The sequence below is a fragment of the Schistocerca nitens genome, chromosome 5 (assembly GCF_023898315.1).
Source record: "Schistocerca nitens isolate TAMUIC-IGC-003100 chromosome 5, iqSchNite1.1, whole genome shotgun sequence".
In the NCBI taxonomy this organism is placed as follows: domain Eukaryota; kingdom Metazoa; phylum Arthropoda; class Insecta; order Orthoptera; family Acrididae; genus Schistocerca; species Schistocerca nitens.
Genome location: NC_064618.1, coordinates 756,637,161 through 756,658,393, shown reverse-complemented (window position 1 = coordinate 756,658,393; position 21,233 = coordinate 756,637,161). Strand labels below are relative to the sequence as shown.

The 21,233-nt window shown below is 42.4% G+C and overlaps 1 protein-coding gene across 1 annotated transcript in view; it reads right to left on the bottom strand.

Annotated features, from left to right (window-relative positions):
• The window catches only part of LOC126260701 (uncharacterized), a 67,866-nt gene that overhangs the window by 32,752 nt on the left and 13,881 nt on the right, over positions 1–21,233 (bottom strand). The window contains exons 2-3 of the mRNA XM_049958036.1: positions 12,875–13,203; positions 5,337–5,573 (exon numbers count right to left, since the gene is read on the bottom strand). Of these exons, the coding sequence (XP_049813993.1) occupies positions 5,337–5,573; positions 12,875–13,203 (566 nt within the window). The remainder of the gene's footprint in view (positions 1–5,336; positions 5,574–12,874; positions 13,204–21,233) is intronic.

Sequence of the window (21,233 nt, the reverse complement as noted above, 5' to 3'; positions counted from 1 at the left end):
GTGTGATGTGTGACTGATTTATGGGCAGGGATTGAGTGGACATATTTCTGGTTTTACATACCAGTTGTTGTATTATAAGACCAGAAATACGTTTTTCCGACTATGACATGTCATGCAGACAGGTCAGCTACATTATAACATTTAACATGCACCTGAGAATGGCTACTAAGCCAAATTCTTGATTATGTGAAATAAATGACCAGTTTACAGTCAAATGCCGGAAATTTCTTTCAAAAAATTCTATATGACTGTGGTCCCACACGAAGGAAAACTTATTGACAGTTGTAATGTGTTAGTGACTCTATTTCAACCAGCAGCAATACAAGAGGGGGGGGGGTGGGGTGGGGGGGGCTACATTTACCTAGGGAGAGAGGAAGTGTAACACCAGAGACCATGCAAGCGCTTTATGCCATAGACAGAGTGCCAAATCTTGAGCACTGACCGTTACCAGAAAACGACCTATCTCATCAGCAGGATATCAGCCAGACATTTGCACACCGAACACCCATGAGTCAATGGCTGACACACTGATCAAACATCAGGGAAGTTCTGACCCACAACCGTATAACGACAGCCACACTTCGGTCACTGGCGTATCTCGAGACGCTTCCAGGTGTCAAAGAAACGCTGCTCCCGCCACATAGTCAGTTCTGGACAGCTGCATCCAACCTGCAGTGCTGCCGAGTAGTTCATCGGCAGTCAGGGCCATGCACGGCGCCTGCTGTGTGTCAGTTGTCACAAACACCACTAGGACTCTGCCAGCTACAACGTTAGACTCCTTCACTGCCTTGCTGCTGGCCGCCTGCTCTTAACCGAGGCCTGTGTCGAAGTCTACCATGCCAGCAACGGCGACCTCAGCCCACGACCTCGCAAGCAGTGTATACAGGGTGGTCCATTGATAGTGACCGGGTCAAATATCTCACGAAATAAGCGTTAAACGAAAAAACTACAATGAACGAAACTTGTCTAGCTTGAAGGGGGAAACCAGATGGCGCTATGGTTGGCCCGCTACATGGCGCTGCCATAGGTCAAACGGATATCAACTGCGTTTTTTTTTTAATAGGAACCCCCATTTTTATTACATATTCGAGTAGTACGTAAATAAATATGAATGTTTTAGTTGAACCACTATTTACGCTTTGTAATAGATGGCGCTGTAATAGTCACAAACATATGGCTCACAATTTTAGACGAACAGTTGGTAACAGGTAGGTTCTTTAAATTAAAATACTGAACGTAGGTACGTTTGAACATTTCATTTCGGTTGATCCAATGTGATACATCTACCTTTGTGAATTTTCATTTCTGAGAACGTATGCTGTTACAGCGTGATTACCTGTAAATACCACATTAATGCAATAAATGCTCAAAATGATATCCGTCAACCTCAATGCATTTGGCAATACGTGTGACGACATTCCTCTCAACAGCAAGTAGTTCGCCTTCCGTAATGTTCGCACATGCATTGACAGTGCGCTGACGCCTGTTGCCATGCGTTGTCGGTGGACCACGATAGCAAATATCCTTCAACTTTCCCCACAGAAAGAAATCCGGGGACGTCAGATCAGGTGAACGTGCGGGCCATAGTATGGTGCTTCGACGACCAATCCACCTGTCATGAAATATGCTATTCAATATTTAGCGGCGAAGCGTCATTCACCAACAGCGGTAACGTAAACCGGCATAATACGCACTATTGGGCAACGGAACATCCACGATGGCTGCGACAAGTGGAACATCAGCGACCTTGGCGGGTTAATGTATGGTGTGGCATTATGGGAGGAAGGATAATTGGCCCCCATTTTATCGATGGCAATCTAAATGGTGCAATGTACGTTGATTTCCTACGTAATGTTCTACCGCTGTTCCTAGAAGATGTTTCAGTGCATGACAGAATGGCGATGTACTTCCAATATGATGGATGTGCGGCACATAGCTCGCGTGCGGTTGAAGTATCACGAAGCAAATACCGTCCGCACTGGCGGAATGTTACGTGATACCACGTACTTATACGTTTGTGACTATTAGTTGGAGCTAGATGCGTAGGACATTCCATTCATGAAATCGTTGGGGAATTCAATACCCCGAGATCCATCTTGTCAAGAGTGTGCCGAGAATATCAAGTTTCAGGCGTTACGTTTCACCAAGGACGACGTTGTGGCCGACGGTTTCACTTAACTACCTACAGCAGCGAGGTTTGCATAGAGTTGTCAATGCTAACAGACAAGCAACTCTGATTGATATAACCGCAGAAATCAATGTGGGACGTATGACGAACGTATCAGTTGGGACAGTGTGGCGAAATTTGGCCTTAATGGACTATGGCATCAAACGACCGACGCGAGTGCCTTTGCTAACACCGCGTCGTCGCCTGCAGCGCCTCTCCTGGGCTCGTGACCGTATCGGTTGGACCTACACTACTGGAAAACCGTGTCTTGGTTAGATGAGTTCCGACTCCAGTCCTGTGCTCCAACTGAACCGATCATTGACTGGAAATTGTTATGTTTAGCTACTCTGAGACCATCTGCATTCATAGACTTCATGGTCCCAAACAATGATGCCAGCGGGCCACAACAGTTCGCGATTGGTTCAAATGGTTCATATTTCTCTAAGCACTATGGGACTAAACATCTGAGGTCATCAGTCCTCTCGACTTAGAACTACTTAAACCTAACTAACCTAAGGACATCACACACATCCATGCCCGAGGCAGGATTCGAACCTGCGACCGTAGCAGCAGCGCGGTTCCGGACTGAAGTGCCTAGAACCGCTCGGCCACAGCGGCCGGCTTAGCGATAGGTTTGAAGAACATTCTGAACAGTTCGAACGAATCATTTGGACACCCAGATGGCCCGACATGAAACCCATCGAACACTTGTAGGGCGTAATCGAGACGTTAAAAAATTTGGAAACTTTTGGTAAGGTCTTACGGGACCAAACTGCTGAGGTCATATGTCCCTAGGCTTACGCACTATTTAATCTAACTGAAACTAGCTTACGCTAAGGACGACACACACATCCATGTCCGAGGGAGGATTTGAACCTCCGACTAGAGGGTTGAGACGTCAGTTCATGCACAAAATCGTGCACCGGCAACACTTCCAAGGTTATAGAGACAGCAGGGCTCAATAATTCTACAAGGGCTTCCAACGATTTGTTGAGTCAGTGCCACTTCAAGTTGTTGTACTACGCCGAGAAAAAGGATGTCTGACCCGATATTAGGAGGTATCCGATGACTTTGGTTCTCATCCTCATCTACATGGGTACTCTGCAAATCACATTTAAGCGCATGGCAGAGGGTTCATCGGACCACCTTCAGAATTCACTATTATTCCAATCTCGAATAGCGCGCGGAAAGAATGAACACCTATATCTTTCCGTACAATCTCTGATTTCCCTTATTTTATCTAGGTGATCGTTCCTCCCTATGTAGATCGGTGTCAACAAAATATTTTCGCATTCGGAGGAGAAAGTTGGTGATTGGAATTTGGTGAGAAGATTTCGTCGCAACGAAAAACGCCTTTCTTTTAATGATGTCCATTCCAAACCCTGTATCATTTCTGTGAAACTCTCTCCCATATTTCACGATAATACAAAACGTGCTGCCTTTCTTTGGATTTTTTCGATGTACTCCGTCAGTCCTATCTGGTAAGGATCCCACACCGCGCAACAGTATTCTAAAAGAGGACAGACAAGCGTAATGTAGGCAGTCCCCTTAGTAGACCTGTTACATCTTCTAAGTGTCCTGCCAATAAACCGCAGTCTTTTGTCAGCCTTCCCCACAACATTTTCTATGTGGTCCTTCCAATTTAAGTTGTTCGTAATTGTAATACCTAGGTATTTAGTTGAATTTGCGGCTTTCCGATTAGACTGATTTATCGTGTAACCCAAGTTTAAGGAATTCCTTTCAGCACTCATGTGGATGACCTCACACTTTTCGTTATTTAGGGTGAAGTGCCACTTTTCGCACCATTCAGATATCTTTTCTAAATCGTTCTGCACTTTGTTTTGGTCTTCTGATGACTTTATTAGTCGATAAAAGACAGCGTCATCTGCAAACAACCGAAGGCGGCTGTTCAGATTGTCTCCAAAATGGTTACTATAGATAAGGAACAGCAAGGGGCCTATAACTCTACCTTGGGGAACGCCAGAAATCACTTCTGTTTTACTCTATGACTTTCCGTCAATTATTACGAACTGTGAAATCACAAACCCACTCACATAACTGAGACGATATTCCATAAGCACACAATTTCACTACGAGCCGCTTGTGTGGTACAGTGTCAAAAGCCTTCCGGAAATCCAGAAATACGGATTCGATCTGAAATCCCTTGTCAATAGCACTCACCACTTCATGTGAATAAAGAGCTAGTTGTGTTTCACGGGAACGATGTTTTCTGAACCCATGCTGACTGTGTGTCAATAGACCGTTTTCTTTTAGGTAATTCATAATGTTCGAGCACAATATATGTACTAAAACCCTGCTGCATATCGACGTTAACGATATGGGCCTGTAATTTAGTGGATTACTCATACTACCTTTCTTGGATATTGGTGTGACCTGTGCAACTTTCCAGTCTTTGGGTACGAATCTTTCGTCGAGCGAACGGTTGTATATGATTGTTAAATACGGAGCTAATGCATCAGCATACTCAGAAAGGAACCTAACTGGTATATAGTCTATAGTCTTAACTTTTCTTAAGTGATTTAAGTTGTTTGACTAATCCGAGGATATTTACTTCTACGTTACTCATGTTGGCAGCTGTTCTCGATTCGAATTCTGAAATATTTACTTCGTCTTCTTTTGTGAAGACATTTCGGAAGGCTGTTTTTAGCAACTCTGCTTTAGCAGCACTGTCTTCGATAGTATCCCCATTGCTATCGTGAAGAGAAGGCACTGATTGTTTCTTGCCGCTAACATACTTCACGTACCACCAGAGTCTCTTTGGATTTTCTGCCAGGTTTCGAGACAAAGTTTCGTTGTCGGAGCTGTTATAGGCATCTCGCATTGAAGTCCGTGCTAAATTTCGAGCTTCTGTAAAAGATCACCAATCTTTGGGATTTTGCGTCTGTTTAAATTTGGCATGTTTGTTTCGTTGTTTCTGCAACAGTGTTCTAACCCGTTTTGTGTGCCAATGAGGATCAGCTCCGTCGTTTGTAATTTATTTGATATAAACCTCTCAATTGCTGCCGATACTATTTCTTTGAATTTACCTCAGTTTATGCCATCAAAGGAACAGCCTGACAGAGTGCAGACTTGGGAGGAGGCTTTTGGTTGCATAGTGAAATATCCGAGGCAGATACAAGACCCACAGATAAGTTGTTAGTTCATTTACCTCGTAGACCGGCGACACGGTGTAGGAGAAGGGGTACCAGACGTGGGCCGGCAGTCCCACGCTGGCCCGGCATTCCACGGTGTGGCCGCAGGCGCCGGCCCGTACGGCGGGCATCACCGCCCAGTAGACGCAGCCCATGGCGGTCACCGACAGCCGCGCCACAGACACTATCCGGCTCTTGAGAGCTGTCCACTGGAACACGGCCGCCTTCTGGCTTCGCAGCTCCTGCCCGTACTCCTGTGGAAGTGGTCCACGCTGTATCTCACAGAATTTGCAATCTGTCCGTTAAAAAACATCTTCCATATTAAATATCACTATGCGAGTTGACACTGCTATCATCAGTGAAAGTGAAGAACAATTACAGGATCTGTTGAATGCAATGAACAGTCTAATGAATTCAGAATATGGACTGTGAGTAAATCGAAGAGAGACAAAAATAATGAGAGTAGCAGAAGTGAAAATAGAGAGAAACTTTACATCAGCATTGGTGATCACGAAGTAGATAAAGTTAAGGAATTTGAAACGTCTCTGTAAAGTCGTTTCATAAGACGCTTGTCGAATTCGGTACAACCTATTCATTTTAGTACCTGATTTTAGCTCAATTCATGAACTCTCCCAGAAAGACTGAGCACTCAAATAAGGCCTATTGATTATTATATGTGTGTTTTAATGTGGGCTTCGGTTTTGTTTTGTGGGAATCGCTGAATTGGTCATCGTCTGCTGGGAGCAGACGATGTTGCTTCTCGTTCAAAGGAGAGCACAAGATGATCAACTTAGGTTTCCAGTACCTGTACAGAGAGGTTTACCCATCTTAGTCGAGGGCTGTGTCGAAGGCTGTTTTTGTGAGTGAGGTTGGTGACGGAGAGCTACGCCTCTGGTAGCTTCCGCTGCACGAGGAGCTAGGTAATCTGGAAAGAGAAAGGGGCACTCTTCTGTGAACGCTTGGTGAGTACGGATCGTAGCTTTTAAGGGGGGTTTCAGGTGGTAGGAATCAGGTTGAGTTAGGACTTCGTTATGTTTAACTGGTGAAATATTTAGCTTATCTGAAGCGTGTGAAGCGAGTTATTTTTTGTAATGATTTTTAATCTTATATTTTGTGGAAACTGCTTTTGTCTTTGTGTGTCGATTTTGTGCCACGTGTCTGGTAATCAATGACCCTTCTGGTTCACCACGGCGCCGCAATAGGCTTTATTTTAACAGTTTGCTTGTTTAATGAGCTACAATTTCTGCAAAAATATCTGCTATTTCGTGCGCTTTCTACAAAGCAGCACAACCGTTTGAGTCAGAATGCACCACGTGCTCTAGTTCGGCCGTTTGCAAGCAGCAGACGCAGTTAGTATGTTAAACAATTATCGCACAGCCTTGTTATTGGTTAAACCTCTGTCCAGAATAGAGCATGAGTAGAATCGTAATGCAAATCTCACTTAGATATTTTTATGGCATTAATGCAAAGGAGATGTTGGTATAATTGTCTCCCACCCCCGTCTTCTGTGTTTCTTCTTGCTGTGGTTAAATTTTGCTCTGTTTCATTCTCACGTAATTCTTACTGAAATATTTCGAGTCAAGTACCAGTTATGTGTAGTTAGGATGTGCAACCAAATATTTAGTTACAATAAATAATTTACGTGAAAGATAAATTCTTTGGTGTCGATCTTACCCCCCTACTCTGATTTCCATTCCTGAATTAATCAAGTTGCTTCATGCACGACATGGAGTGCTATTTATCTGGCTGCTTAAAGAAATTTGCGTACTTGTAATTAAATTATTAAAGTAATTAAACTAATAATTTTCCAGCTCCGTTTTTTCTAAATGGTTAGGAAGGGCTTGGGCTGGTGGCGATCCTGAATTTCTGAATTTTTATCATTATTTGTGTGAGAGAAGCAGCTAGAAATGCGAGATAACGTATATGGATCGATGAGCAACGTCGTGAACGTAGTAATACGCTACAAATTGTGTTACTTAGGCAACAAATTAACGCATGTCGGACGGAGCAAGGAAGACATGAAATGCAGACTAGCACTGCAGAAAGGGCATTCCTGACCAAGAGAAGTCTCCTAGCATCAAACGTAGGCCTTAATTTGAGGAAGGAATTTCGGAGAATGTATACATTTGGAGCACAACATTTTATGGTAGTGAAACGTGGACGGTGGGAAAACCAGAAAAGAAGAGAATCGATCCATTTGAGATGTGGTGCTACAGAAGAATGTTGAAAATTAGGTGGATTGATAAGGTAAGGATTGGTGAGGAGAGGAAAATATGGAAGACACTGACAAGAAGAACGGACAGTACGGTAGAACATCTGTTAAGAGATCATGGAATGACTTCCGTGGTACTAGAGGGAGTTTTAGAAGATAAAAACTTTAGAGGAAGACGTCCTGCAAGTAACTAAGGACGTAACTTGTAACTGCTACTCTGAGATGAAGAGGTTGGCACAGAAGAGGAATTCATGGCGGGTCGCATCAAACCAGCCAGAAGACTGCTGACTCAAAAATAGATAAATAAATAAATGCGAGTTGTAAAACATTAACAAGGTGCCAAAAGTCTCTTTGAACTGTCCTCGTCTTCTAGGTGAGTCACGTCTTTGGCTGTGTAGTGGAAGCATATCCGCACGGTGTACTTTGAAGGTAAAACCTAGTCGGCCTATAAGGCAACTGGGAGGCTAAGGTCCAACTTGATCACGCGGATGAACACAGTGGTACTCTCTCCCACAGGCCATGGGTGTGGCAGCACTTTGCTTCTTTGCGTAGACGATACCTGCTACTGATATGGCTCTCTTCGTTAAGTTCAGAGGCTTCTGTCTTGTGTTTTGCCAAGATGGCCGCTTCCAATCTGCAACATTCGCGAATTAATGGTGAAACTCTTGCTTGCTAGCGTGCATTGTCGTAATATTCTGTTATAGGATTTTTGAGCTCTGTAGACCAAGCTCTATGACCAAGGTTCGATCTGTTGTTCTGATCGAGGCAGTGTTCACTGTACGAGGATCATTATCGGTCTATCACTAAGTCAGCAGTGGGTATAGGTAATGGTTTATGCTATTTTCCCAATCATCTGACAATTTGACAGGTATTAAGAATGTTTGAGGTTACTTTGTTCTTTTTTTTTTATTAATACTTGTTACTATATTCCACGTGATCCCTTGTAGAACATGTGTAACTACTTAAGTAATTCTGTGGTCATTTACTTAATAATAACAGGCATAAATTTCAAAGTTCTCCTTAATTATCTCGTCTAAGTTATTTACGAAATTTTACGAATTTCATGCTCACTTATCCGCTGTCTCAATTCGTAGCTGATGCAAGCACAATTCACTGAATACGTTCTGCTTTAACGGAACTGCTATTAGGATCAATTGCCATAGGGGGACAACATTTTTCTATCTTTGGATATATATTACAGCCGACATAAGAACAATTAGAGCTGTTGATAACTTCCAGATAAATGCTACGGTTCTGAAGACACCGAAATCAGTTACTTTGTTCATGCTGTCCATTATCAGGTGTCAGGCTACTCGCTTAGCACGCATTTTCTCTGTCAGAGAAGATTTAACCACACTTACACGTTGCACTAATATAATTGTACGTCTTGGTTATAGGTTACCGTTACGTTAATACGTGTTAGAGAGCCCTTCACATAATTCGTTGCAGTATGAAAGACTGCTGGCTACCTAGTATTTCATTAGTCGACCTGAGGTCGAGTTAGTATTTATTCATGGATCAAAATTTCGTATAATAAATGGAATATCTGAGGGCAGCAACGGACAGAGCATGTCAGATCAGTACTCAAGTTAAGGTCAAACAGGTAGCTGTCGGCTTCCAAAGTTTACGTAAGCACTCATGCACTGTCCAAATCCTAGATTGTTTGATTAATGATTACTGGTCCTTATTCTTCAGTTGGTACACACAGTGTTATTAGATTAGCGTGGGATCTTTACTCGCTTCGTCACACACGTCTGAATGAAAATATTGCAAGTCGTTGGAACGGAGATTGCTAATTCTCATTCTGGATCGTTACTTGATTTCCTTCATTTTTCATGCTTTATCTGTAGCCGCACATGGAATCAGTGTGCTACAAAATGGTTCCAATGGCTCTAAGCACTATGGGACTTATCATCTGAGGTCATCAGTCCCCTAAACTTAGAACTACTTAAACCTAACTAACCTAAGGACATCACACACATCCATGCCCGAGGCAGGATTCGAACCTGCGACCGTAGCAGCAGCGCGGTTCCGGACTGAAGCCCCTAGAACCGCTCGGCCACAGCGGCTGGCCTCAATGTGCTACAGTCGTTACGTGGATCGTGGTGATCTCCTTAATAGCTTGAGAGGATTTGGTATTCTGAGTTTTCTGATCTTTCGTGATTCTTTTCTTCTCTCATGGTTGTGGTGTAAAGCCCCGTGGAGTATGTAATAAATAGCGCGCGTGTGTGTGGTTGCCTAATGTTCTCTCCGCAATGGAATTCTCACGCCTACAAATGATAGAAACAACTCTACTATTGGCGATCTGCACCTAGAGATTGGCATAAAACGAGGAATCGTGTTGTAGTTTTACTTCTCTTCGGTATAGATAATTAAACCAATTATTCTTATCGGGATGCTACTAGAATGCATCAAAACTTGGATACCGTAGATTATTTATTCTTAAAAATTATGTATAGTGCAAAAACATTGTATATATATGACGTACACAATGTCAGATTCTACTCAAAATGTAATTTCGAAATTGACAAGAACATATTCTTGACTTTCTTTAGTCCGCGTCCCCTTTTATTAGACGGACAGAAAGTTGGTTGCTACTGATTAGAGGTGAGAAACAAAAGACCTACACCCTAACTGGAACTTTGAGAAAAAGTTCGGTGGACAGGGTAAAGTGACTCAACACATTGACTTCCAGGGTATCCCTGCCCGCCGAACCGAATGGTGCATGTCACCTAGTGACGTACGGACAGCAATCATTCTGCACCGATGATAATGTACGTCCGTACTCACTTACTCCGCGCCTTCCCGTGAGAAGATTCCTCGGAGGTCAGCTCGCAACCATCATTTGTGACCCCACGCAGTCCTCCACAGTAAAAAGTATGTATTTTCGCCTTCTTATATCCCCGAACGCTTTTCGATTCACCAGAGCGCAACCTTCCACCTGCACTGTTTTCGCTATCGGGGTTCTGCGGTCTCCAGCATTGTAAACCACCGGCTCCTTCCTCTGTTCTCTCTCAGGGGAGTAATCGTCCCGCCCCTGCAGAACGTGACAACTCTCTTTCCAGCCCCTCTGTAGCCAACAGCCCCTTCTGAGGAACACGTTGCCAACGTCACCCTTTCTGTCACTGCTCAGCTTTAATTAACTTCCAGACAAGCTGTACTACAGATATTGTTAGTACATGGTGGTAGCCAGTACCAGCCAATGAAATGATTAATAATGTGATTGTGCCTCGTAAAAAGTGATCTAATACAAATAAGAGGGTTGGAACTTAAACAGTGGCAACTATTTATTCACAACCGATACAAAAGAGTTACATGTTTGCACATGTTACTGTTCTTCAAAGTAGTCACCAGCGTTGTGTAGAACCTGTTGCCAGTGGTGAGGAAGGCGTAGTATACCGTTAGCAGAGCCTGTTCTGTTGATGGTGCGAACGGAGCATTTTACTGCCTGTCGAATCTCTGGAACAATTCTGAAGCGAAGCGAAATCAAATCAAAGTCACAAGGACTTAAATGTGGGGAGTATGGTGGATGGTACAGTAGTACTTCCCACTCCCATCGACCGAATAGAGCAGCCACAGCTTGCGCTGTACGCGCCCGCGCATTGTCGTGCAAAATGATGGGTGGGTTGCGCAGAAAGTGTCGCCGCTTCTTTCGCAAAGTTCGTCGCAGGTGATGCGCAGGTGAAACGAACAGTAATACTGTGCCTTGACGGTCAGCTGTGGAGGAACGTAATGCGTTAGGATAACACCATCACAGTCATACATGAGAGTCACCATAACTTTAGACAGCTCCATTCGCACCATCAACAGAACAGGCTCTGCTAACTGTATACTACGCCTTCCACATCGCTGGCAAAGGGTTCTACACAACGCAGGTGACTACTTTGAAGGACAGTAACAGGTGCAAACATGTAACTCTTTTGCATCGGTTGTGACTAAATAGTTGCCACTATTTAAGTTTTAACCCTCGTATAAATCGAAAAGAATTTACAAACTGTTAAACGTATGGTGGCAAAATCTTGCTTCTTAAAATGGACATGGATTGGGTGTGATTGACTAGTACACACCTACACTGTTTCATCCAGACTGAAGGCCCGTTGTTCCTTTAAATAAATATATCTCATTCTATTTGTCAATATGCTGTTGCACACAGTATTAGTAAATGTGGCTCTCTAGCATCTTATTGTGACTGTCAGACATTTTGATGTCTGATTTTGAAATAGGTTGTGTACTTTTGGATCAGTGGTTAGAAAAGCTTTTAATATTCACTCTTCTTCTTAAATGACAATAATTAATAAAATTCAGTATGACACAGTTTCTGATTGGCACATGTTGCACGTAATGTTAGTCGCGTCAGGTAAGAAATTTCTCAAGAATAGCAGCGTCAGATTATTGTTGGATATTAGGTCCGCCAGTTACGCAAAACGCCGTTTTTCTCAGTACCCAAACATGTTTCGGCACCACTGTGCAATCATCAGTGGGTTTTGGTTTTTATTTATTCTGCAATGTGAACATTTTTATTAAATGATTATAAAATTATCTGCATTTTTATTTCAAACAACAGATCGTTTCTTTTTGTAAATACCTTTACATTTGGTGTGCATGAATTTTCTGGATCACTTCTGTGTTAATTACACACCAAATGTAAAGGTATTTACAAGAAGAAGCGATCTGCTGTTTGAACTAAAAATGCACATAATTTTATAATCATTTAACAAAAATGTAAACATTGCAGAATACATAAAAACCCACTGATGATGGCACAGTGGTGCCGAAACATGTTTGGGTACTGAGAAAAACGGTGTTTTTTATAACTGGCGGACCTAATATCTAACAATTTTAACTACAAATACGGCCAATACAAGGAGCTGCAAATCAAAAGATGGAACGTCAGATTAGTAAAGAGGAACAATAACATTCTTCGAGTATGTGTAGTATTCAGCTGCGGAGAGTATGTTTACAATCTCAAGAAGGCAAGTGACTTAAGATAGTTTGAATGTAATCATACTTATTGATGCGTATTAACTGAAATCACAGTTCATTTTCAATCTAAGCAAATCACGACGATCGGCATTGTTTTAGAAGTAGAATTTTATTTGTGGGTTCGGAAATGACAAAGTCTTTTTTGGGAATAGCAAGTCCTCAAATGGATTTAACTTTTTTATTTATATTTGTATTTTTCATTTACATGAGGCTCTGTCCTAGCATAATTGTGGGCAGTGAAGATGATGGGAGGTCGCAGTTTGGCTACTTATCCGATTTAAACGAAAATTAGCGTTTGAGGACGGAATTGCGAGCCCTAAACTAGTAGCATTCCTATCATGATGTCGTCAGGAAACTTACCTGCATACAGCTGTCGAGTTCATCGATGAACTGGTCGATAGCGGGTCTCATTCTGAGGAAGGCGACGATCTTGATGATGTTCATGACGTAGGTGAACATGAGACAGGCGTTCATGGTGACGCCCAGCATGTGGCCCCAGTAGTGGACCATGGCGAACAGCAGGCTTGCCACGAACAGCAGCAGGATCACCACGACGCAGCCAGAGTACGTGCCGTACAGTGACGACCACACAGACGTCGACGCCCCGCTGCGTGGCGCCCACGCCCCCACGAACCGCAGCAGCCACTGCTGTAAGCGGAGGTCTGTGCGCAGCTGCCTTCCAACCTCACCTGCGTCAACGCGAGACACACAGGTTATTTCACACATGCCTGCAGGGAACACTAATGAATTGTTCAAATGGTTCAAATGGCTCTAAGCAATATGGGACTTAACATCTAAGGTCATCAGTCCCCTAGACTTAGAACTACTTAAACCTAAGGACATCACACACATCCATGCCCGACGCAGGATTCGAACCTGCGACCGTAGCAGTAGCGCGGTTCCGGACTGAAGCGCCTAGAACCACTCGGATGAATTGTTAACAGAGGAAATAAATTTCCTGAATGAGTCCCCGATCACCGAGAACATTTTGCGAATAACGTCTTCGAGATCGCTTAATATATGTCTTCGTTTATAACGTCTATTAGACAACTGCCATCATCGGATCAAAACAAAGGACTTGTAAAACCACGTTCAGTGTGAGAATAAATAAAATGTGAAACTGACACTGAACGTTGTTCTACGAGTTCTACGTTTTGACCTGATGATGGCAGCAGTCGAAACGTCGTTATAAATAAAGACATGCATTACGTGATGTGTAGACGGTTTTATTCACAAACTACTGAATGAAGTGTCGTCCCACCTATTTACGTTTGCTATCTGATCACCTGTTACTGCCCAGAGTATCCGGTGAGTTCGGCTAACGTCAGGCGCTAAGTTTCAGTAGTTTGTGTATCATGTCGTGAAGTTGTTCTGTAATTGTTCCAGCTGAAAATACAACAGGTTTCAAAACTAATCATGCGGTCGTGGCAATTCGATATCAGACAATTTGTGGACTTTTCCATTGTCTTACATTTGTCAGCCTCAAACAAAATGACTCTCTTGTAAACGCCTTCGATACTTAGTTTTCCATACAGTGTAGACGTTTGTCGAAAGAAAGTGGAGCGAGTCGATTTACAATCAATTAACAGAATTAATTTCATATACGGTCACATGATGTCAATTTGTACTGTCTTCTGCCTCGTGAGACAGATTTCTTCTGTCTGGATGTGGCTGCAATCAATACTTGCCCACCAACGGTTCCTGTACTCCAGGCTGGCGCCAACATTGCATTGATTTTGACCGGTGAATATAAGTCTATCAAGAAACCGATGAGAAGCTTCTACGTTTGGATACATAGAGCTATTTATATGCACCGATTTTCACAGTGCAACATTTGCGACTGAGCAATAAAGATGGTATTACAGAGAACGTTATGAAATGGCACAACACCTACTAAAATTACTTTGTTATGTGAATGCGGCTACTTAACGCTGCACAGAGTAATTATAAATACATTCAGTCTTCCTCTGTGCTTATATTTCTTTCATTGCGAGCTTGTTCTCTTTCCCGTTCACATTTTTCGTTTTTACTGGTAGGCAATCTCTCAATACTGTAACTTGCATCGAAATATTTTGTTACTCACGTTATCTTCTTCTGTGATTCCTTTCAATTTAAAATAAATTTTTACTGACCAAATCGATTTTACTGTCTCCGTTTCTGTTTTCATTGAAAAACGATAACTTTCTTGTATTTTGAGTAAATATTTTCCTTCTTGATATTAATCAGTTTTTTACACTCCCAATGTCAAGTTTAGATTCTTATTAGTCTGATGCTTTTACGTTCCAAGATTTTATCTTTCTTCAGTATTATACTATTTACTTCCCTATTTAGAATTAGTGTTTGTGAAGCACAGAAGAAAACTGCTTCAAGGAAGGAACAGTAATAGCTCGGTTTTGTGTATTTCGAGGTGTATTTCTTATTGTAGCTGTTTTAAGTTCGAAAATACACTGTTTCCACATCTTTAGGTCATTATTACGATTTAGGTTAATTTATACCATAAAAATTAACGAAACGGATCTAGAAGTACAACGGATATAAAATAGAAGCACCAAATCAACATTTATGTGTAGCAGAAAATAATTCGTGATTGATATGTCGATTTCACACGTATACAGACAAGGTAAAACTGATATGTAAGTCACTTACTAGTTGCAGGAGTTATCGACAGCGTACCTAGTAGTGATTGGTTTCTCAAGCGTATCATAGTTTGTATTTTAAACAATGTCCGTTGTTGAGTCCTAAAAGAGCTAGAACAGATTGGTATCGAAGATTATTGATGAAAAAAAAAAAAAACGCAACGACACATTTACTGAAGTTCTGTACATGGCTCTCAAGTTCAAAAAATGCTTTCCGGTAAGTAAGATTACAATTACACTGTAGTGCCCACTTCCTTAGCTGAAGCTCAGAAAAAAAGTGGTCAGAGCATCTGACTGCCACGCAGCGTGCCCGGGTTCGATTCGCGATCAGGTCGGAGGTTTTCACCGCTCGGGAACTGGATGTCATGTTGTCCTCGCCATCAGTCCATCATCATCAACCAGCAAGTCGCTCAGTGTGGCGTCAACTGAGAAGACTTGCAACTTGCCTGCCGCACTTCTCTGGCTTCGGATTGCTGGCCATCAATGCCATACAATCACTTCATTTCACTTTATGCTGTAGTCTGGCTGCTGGCATATCTCGTCTCGTGCAGGCGTTTCTGTTCTCGCGCGGGTGTCTTACTGAGAAGTTGTCACCCCAATATTGTGCTTCTTAGATTCTTTAAAATCAGTATTGAGGTAAAAGCGGGACAGATGACGAGGGAGGACAGACGGCGCACTTACAAGAAATTCGTCAGCAGACATTGTTGTTGTAACCGTTGGTGAGATCAGTTTATCCCAAGTTTTTGTACTTCAGGAGCGGAAAATAGAGGAGAAATTTAAGAAACTAGCATTTCGATACCAAAGTAGGTCAAGGAAATTTTTCACGATTCCTTTTCAATAGAGTGTACTAGTAGATACGCGCCTAGTAGCTTATAACTTGTATTTAGATTGTGCAGAAGAAACATTGTAGGTTATGTCGGTCGAGTAGTGGCTTCTTCCAATAACATCTTTGGTGAAAATGGGGGTGCGGCATCTGTCCCTACGAAAACGGACAGATGACGCACCATTACTCTGGGACAGATGCCGCAATGCTTGCAATGCTAACAAGAACCCATACGTTATGGTTTTACAGAAAAATGCCGAGAAAACGCATTAGGACAACAGACAGAGGAAAATGGACTGCAGAAGATCTATTAGAGGCAGTGAATCTAGTCGAAGACGAAGGTTATGCTAAAAGGAAAGCAGCTCGAATGATAAATATACCAGAACGAACATTAAGGAGAAGACTAGTTACGCACAATTTCAAGAAAGCAGGGTGGACCATCATCATACTTGGGTGAAGATGCAGAAAGGAAATTAGTTGCCCATCTAAAGAAATTGCAATCATGTGGCTTTGCACCCAAACCGTCAGACGTCAGGCAAATAGCTTTCAATTTAGCTGATCAGATGGAACTGAAAAACAAATTCAACAAGGAAAAGAAACTTGCTGGGAAAGATTGGTTTCTCTTATTTTTAGAACGCAATGAGGACTTAAGCATTAGAAAAGCGCAAGGGCTTTCTGTAGACAGAGCGATTGGAATGAACAGAGACGAAGTCAGTTCTTACTTTGATCTGTTAACACAAACGTTGACCGAAAATGGGCTTTTGTATAAACTGGGTAATATCTACAACATCTACAACGTAAACGAAACAGGTGTATAGTTAAACAATGAGCATGGGAAGGTTGTTGCGGAAAAAGGAAGCAGAGATGTCCATGTCATTATTTCTGCTGAAAGAGGAGAGACAATAACAGTTATTTCATGCTGTAATGGCGAGGGAAATTCCTTGTCACCTTACTGCATTTACAAAGGAGTGAATAAAAAACAAGACGCTGAAGACAACACGCCTCCAGGATCAGTTGTTGTTATGAGGAGAGAAACCGGTTATGTCAGTGATATTTTCGTGGATTGGTTGAAAAACCATTTCCTTCCTAGAAAGGCGCCTGGCCCTCCTCTGCTTCTGTTAGATGGTCATGCCTCTCACATGAATTGTGTCACCCTTTTGGATATAGCTGTTGAAGTGTCGATAATTTGTTTGCCTAGCCACACGACACACTTTTTACAGCCACTAGACCGATCATTTTTCAACAAGCTGAAATCCTACTTTAAAGAGGCTTGTCATTCATGGATTGTAGGTAATGCAAGCAAAAACAGAAGAACTACAAGGCAGCAATTTGGAGAGTTGCTCTTCAAAGCATGGACTCGTGCTGCCACTGTCCAGATTGGTGTATCCGCATTTAGAGCTACTGGCATTATTCAGCTTGACAGAGCAGTAATTCCTAACCATGCCTTTGTTTCAGACATTAATAATACTGAACTCGCAACTACTGCAGATGTCTCTAATGAACTGACTCCAGATGAGCCATCACCATCAAATCATGTGTTAAGAGAACATGCTCCAACCTGCAAACCTTGCACAAATTCGGCTACTCATCGACAAACTGATCAGGGCAGCTGCTGTGTAAATGACAACTCAGAGATACCTCATAGAGAGACTCCGTCGAAATTAATGGAAACGATTTCACCCGTTCCTATACTGCCTCAGAGGAATCAATCCAAAAGAAAGCAATCAGCAACAAATATAACATACGAAGATTTTATAGCAACGAAAAGAAAGAAAATCATCCAAAGAAACAAGAAAGGCAAAGCTCTTGCCCAAAAAAATGTAGCAGCTAAAAGAAACCAAATCCCCAAACCAGAGTGAAAAAAGGGCCAAAGAGGCATCTGTTTGAAGACTCAGTTTCAGAACAAGATGATGATGATGTTTCCCCACACGGTAGTTCCTGTGATGAATTAAATTTCGAAGAAAACGAATGTATAGAGTGCCTTGAACTTTATCAAGAAACAACGTCTACCTCTGACAGGATTCAATGGGTAGGATGTTCTAGGTGGCTTCATGAATCATGCACTCTCTATGACAACGTGTGTCGTTTGTGTGGACAACTTAAAAATAAGCTTGAAAAACAAAAATCAAAGTGAATGTCATTTTCAAAAGCTTGAAAAACAAAAATCAAAGTGAATGTCATTTTCAATGTATTTTGCCATTGGCTATCTGTCCCTCCCTTCTGAAACATCTTGCCCGCCACTTACTGATAAATTGAAATTTACAAACCTTTGTACATCATAAGAATATTCCTTCGTTATAAAGGTTTTTTGTAATGCGATGGTATCTATAATAAAATACAATGTTCAAGCCATCAATCTTGCCTAATTTTATTACGATTTAAGTGTTTATATATTGATAAAAATTAATTTGAAAAAATGTGCGGCGTCTGTCCAGCCTTTACCTTATATCTGGTTTCACACCGCTCTCCATTTACATTTAATTCTCTTCCTTTCATTTCTGCCATCTGCTACAACAAATATTCTCGATAACCTTTGTCAAGCACTACAGCTTTTCCTCCCTAGTCAATATTTCATTCCCAAGTTAATTACTCGTTAACAGCGTAACAGGTGGATCACAAATCTGCCTGTTCTTCAGGTAAGGCTATGTCCACAAACTTATTAGCTACTTCATTTTTCACAACTCCAGTGGTATCAATTCAAGTTTGTCTTGATTACTTTCTTGCTTATATTTCTCAAGGTCTATATTTCACTTCTGCACAGTGGTATATTTTATAAGAATGTTCCTACAGACTTCTTCCATAATTTCAATATTAGACAGCAAAAGTCTTCCTTGTTGAAGAAAGTTCCCTTCTTCTGTTTCAACCTGTTCTCCATGTGTCCATTTTACCCATCTTACCTTTTTAAAATTTTGGTATTCAGTAAGTCGTCATCGTTCATCACTTTCCTCTTTCTATGTTAGATCTCAGTTAAAACTCTGTGTTTATGTAGGCTAAACTTACCTTGAATAATCATTATGTCTTCCTTAAATGTAGCGAGAAACTGATGTCTTCGGAACTTTTTATTTTAGCCAGGCGTGATGGTACCAGTGGAATAGGAGGGAGAGATGGGTGTGGTTTTGTCTGCCTCCCTTGCACTTTCATTTCTAAGATTAACAACCACTTATTTCTCGTTCGAATTAAAAAATATCGTAACAGTAGCGATACGTTTTATGCCGTTATTCAACTCATATTTTTTGATTTTTAGCACGGAAATATGGTTTCTTGTTGAAAAATGAATACTATCCTACCATGAAATATGAAGAGGTACCGTAGTCAGTAAGTGTGTGTGATTTCGTCTCAACACGAGTCCATACCATAGCGAAAAATGCTATACTTTATCGCTTTGAATACACACCACGTTTCAGAATAAACATTCTGGTGCGGCGTAAGCAAGGATAACATTTTATTTTTTGTAATGCTACTTTTTCAATTAATGTATATGATTGGTAAGGGAAGGATTCTTTCCAACGTAAGTCTCTCTCTCTCTCTCTCTCTCTCTCTCTCTCTCCCTCCCTCCCTCCCTCCCTCCCTCCCTACCTCTCTCTCTTATTGTCATTCTTCTCCTGCACTATGCTCTTCATCTCAAAGCAGGGCGACCTCAATTATTTGTTGGATGTATTCCACACTCTGTCTCCCCCTATAGTACTTATCTTTTTCAGCTCCCTCTAGTACCACAGAAATTATTCCTTGGCGTCTTAACAGACGTCCTATCATTCTCTCCCTCCTCCTCGTCAGTGATTGCCATGTGCTCCGTTCTTCACCGATTCTGTAGAAAAGTCCTCGTTCCTTATTTTACCCGTCCATCTAGTTTTCAACATCCATCTATAGCAGTTAATTTCAAATGCTTAGATCAGGTCCGACCACGCCGTGCCAAATTCCACTCGCGCAATGTGTACGGGCCGAGTGTAGGCCAAGGACCGGCCTGTCACTCGACTTTGTTCGTTCCGTCTCGGAAGTACCCGGAAAAGCGCGATATTTCATTTACCATTGCAGTGCGGCATTCTGAGGTGGGCACAACTCTATGAGTACGGCAGAATCGTGGTTTCAGCGCTGTTTTTCCCTTTACTATTTTGTGCACGATGTGAAGGGCATTCACAGGTCCAGTGGCTGTTTACACACAAAGAGCCAGTCTAACGATCTATCGTTACAATCCTATAAAATTAATGGAAATGACAGAAAAAACGGGATGAGAATACTCAGTACGCATAAGCGAAGGGTACTGCTTATTTGCTACGAAACGGCATTATACACACATGAAAAAAAGTTGTGCATCACCCCGGTTCCCAAACCTCCTGCAGATAGACGTTGACTATGGATACTGTATCACAGACACAGTCCCTTTGACTGTTCAGAGATGTCACTAAACCCGCTCAGAGATGTAAACAACCATGTGCGAGCAGCGCCTATTAGACGGAGGGAGTCCGACAGCCGATCATTTCCAGTCATTTCGTCGGGAAGGCGGTACACTGCTCGTGTTGTCTGTAGTTCAACCATGCCTAGACGGTCAATAGCGCGGTTCTATCGCATCTTCATTGTTACTTTGTGCCAGGAAGGGCTCTCAACAAAGGAAGTGTCCAGGCGTCTCAGAGTGAACCAAACTGATGTTGTTCGGACATGGAGGAAATACAGAGAGATAAGAACTGTCGATGATATGTCTCGCTCAGGCCACCCAGGGGCTAGTACTGCAGTGGATGAACGCTGCCTACAGATTGTGGCTCGGAGGTACCCTGACAACAACGCCATCATGTTGAATAATGCCTTTCGTGCAGCAACAGGACGTAGTATTACGACTCCAACTGCGCGCAATAGACCGCATCATGCGCAACTCCACTCCCGACGTCCATGGCGAGGTACATCTAGCCGGCCGCGGTGGTCTCGCGGTTCTAGGCGCGCAGTCCGGAACCGTGCGACTGCTACGGTCGCAGGTTCGAATCCTGCCTCGGGCATGGATGTGTGTGATGTCCTTAGGTTAGTTAGGTTTAAGTAGTTCTGAGTTCTAGGGGACTGATAACCACAGAAGTTGAGTCCCATAGTGCTCAGAGCCATTTGAGGTACATCTTTGCAACCACGACACCATGCACCGTGCTACAGATGGCCAACAACATGCCGAATGGACAGCTCAGGATTGGCATCACGTTCTCTTCACCGATGAGTGTCGCATGCCTTCAACGAGACATTCGTCAGAGACGTGCTTGGAGGCAACCCGGTCAGGCTAAACCCC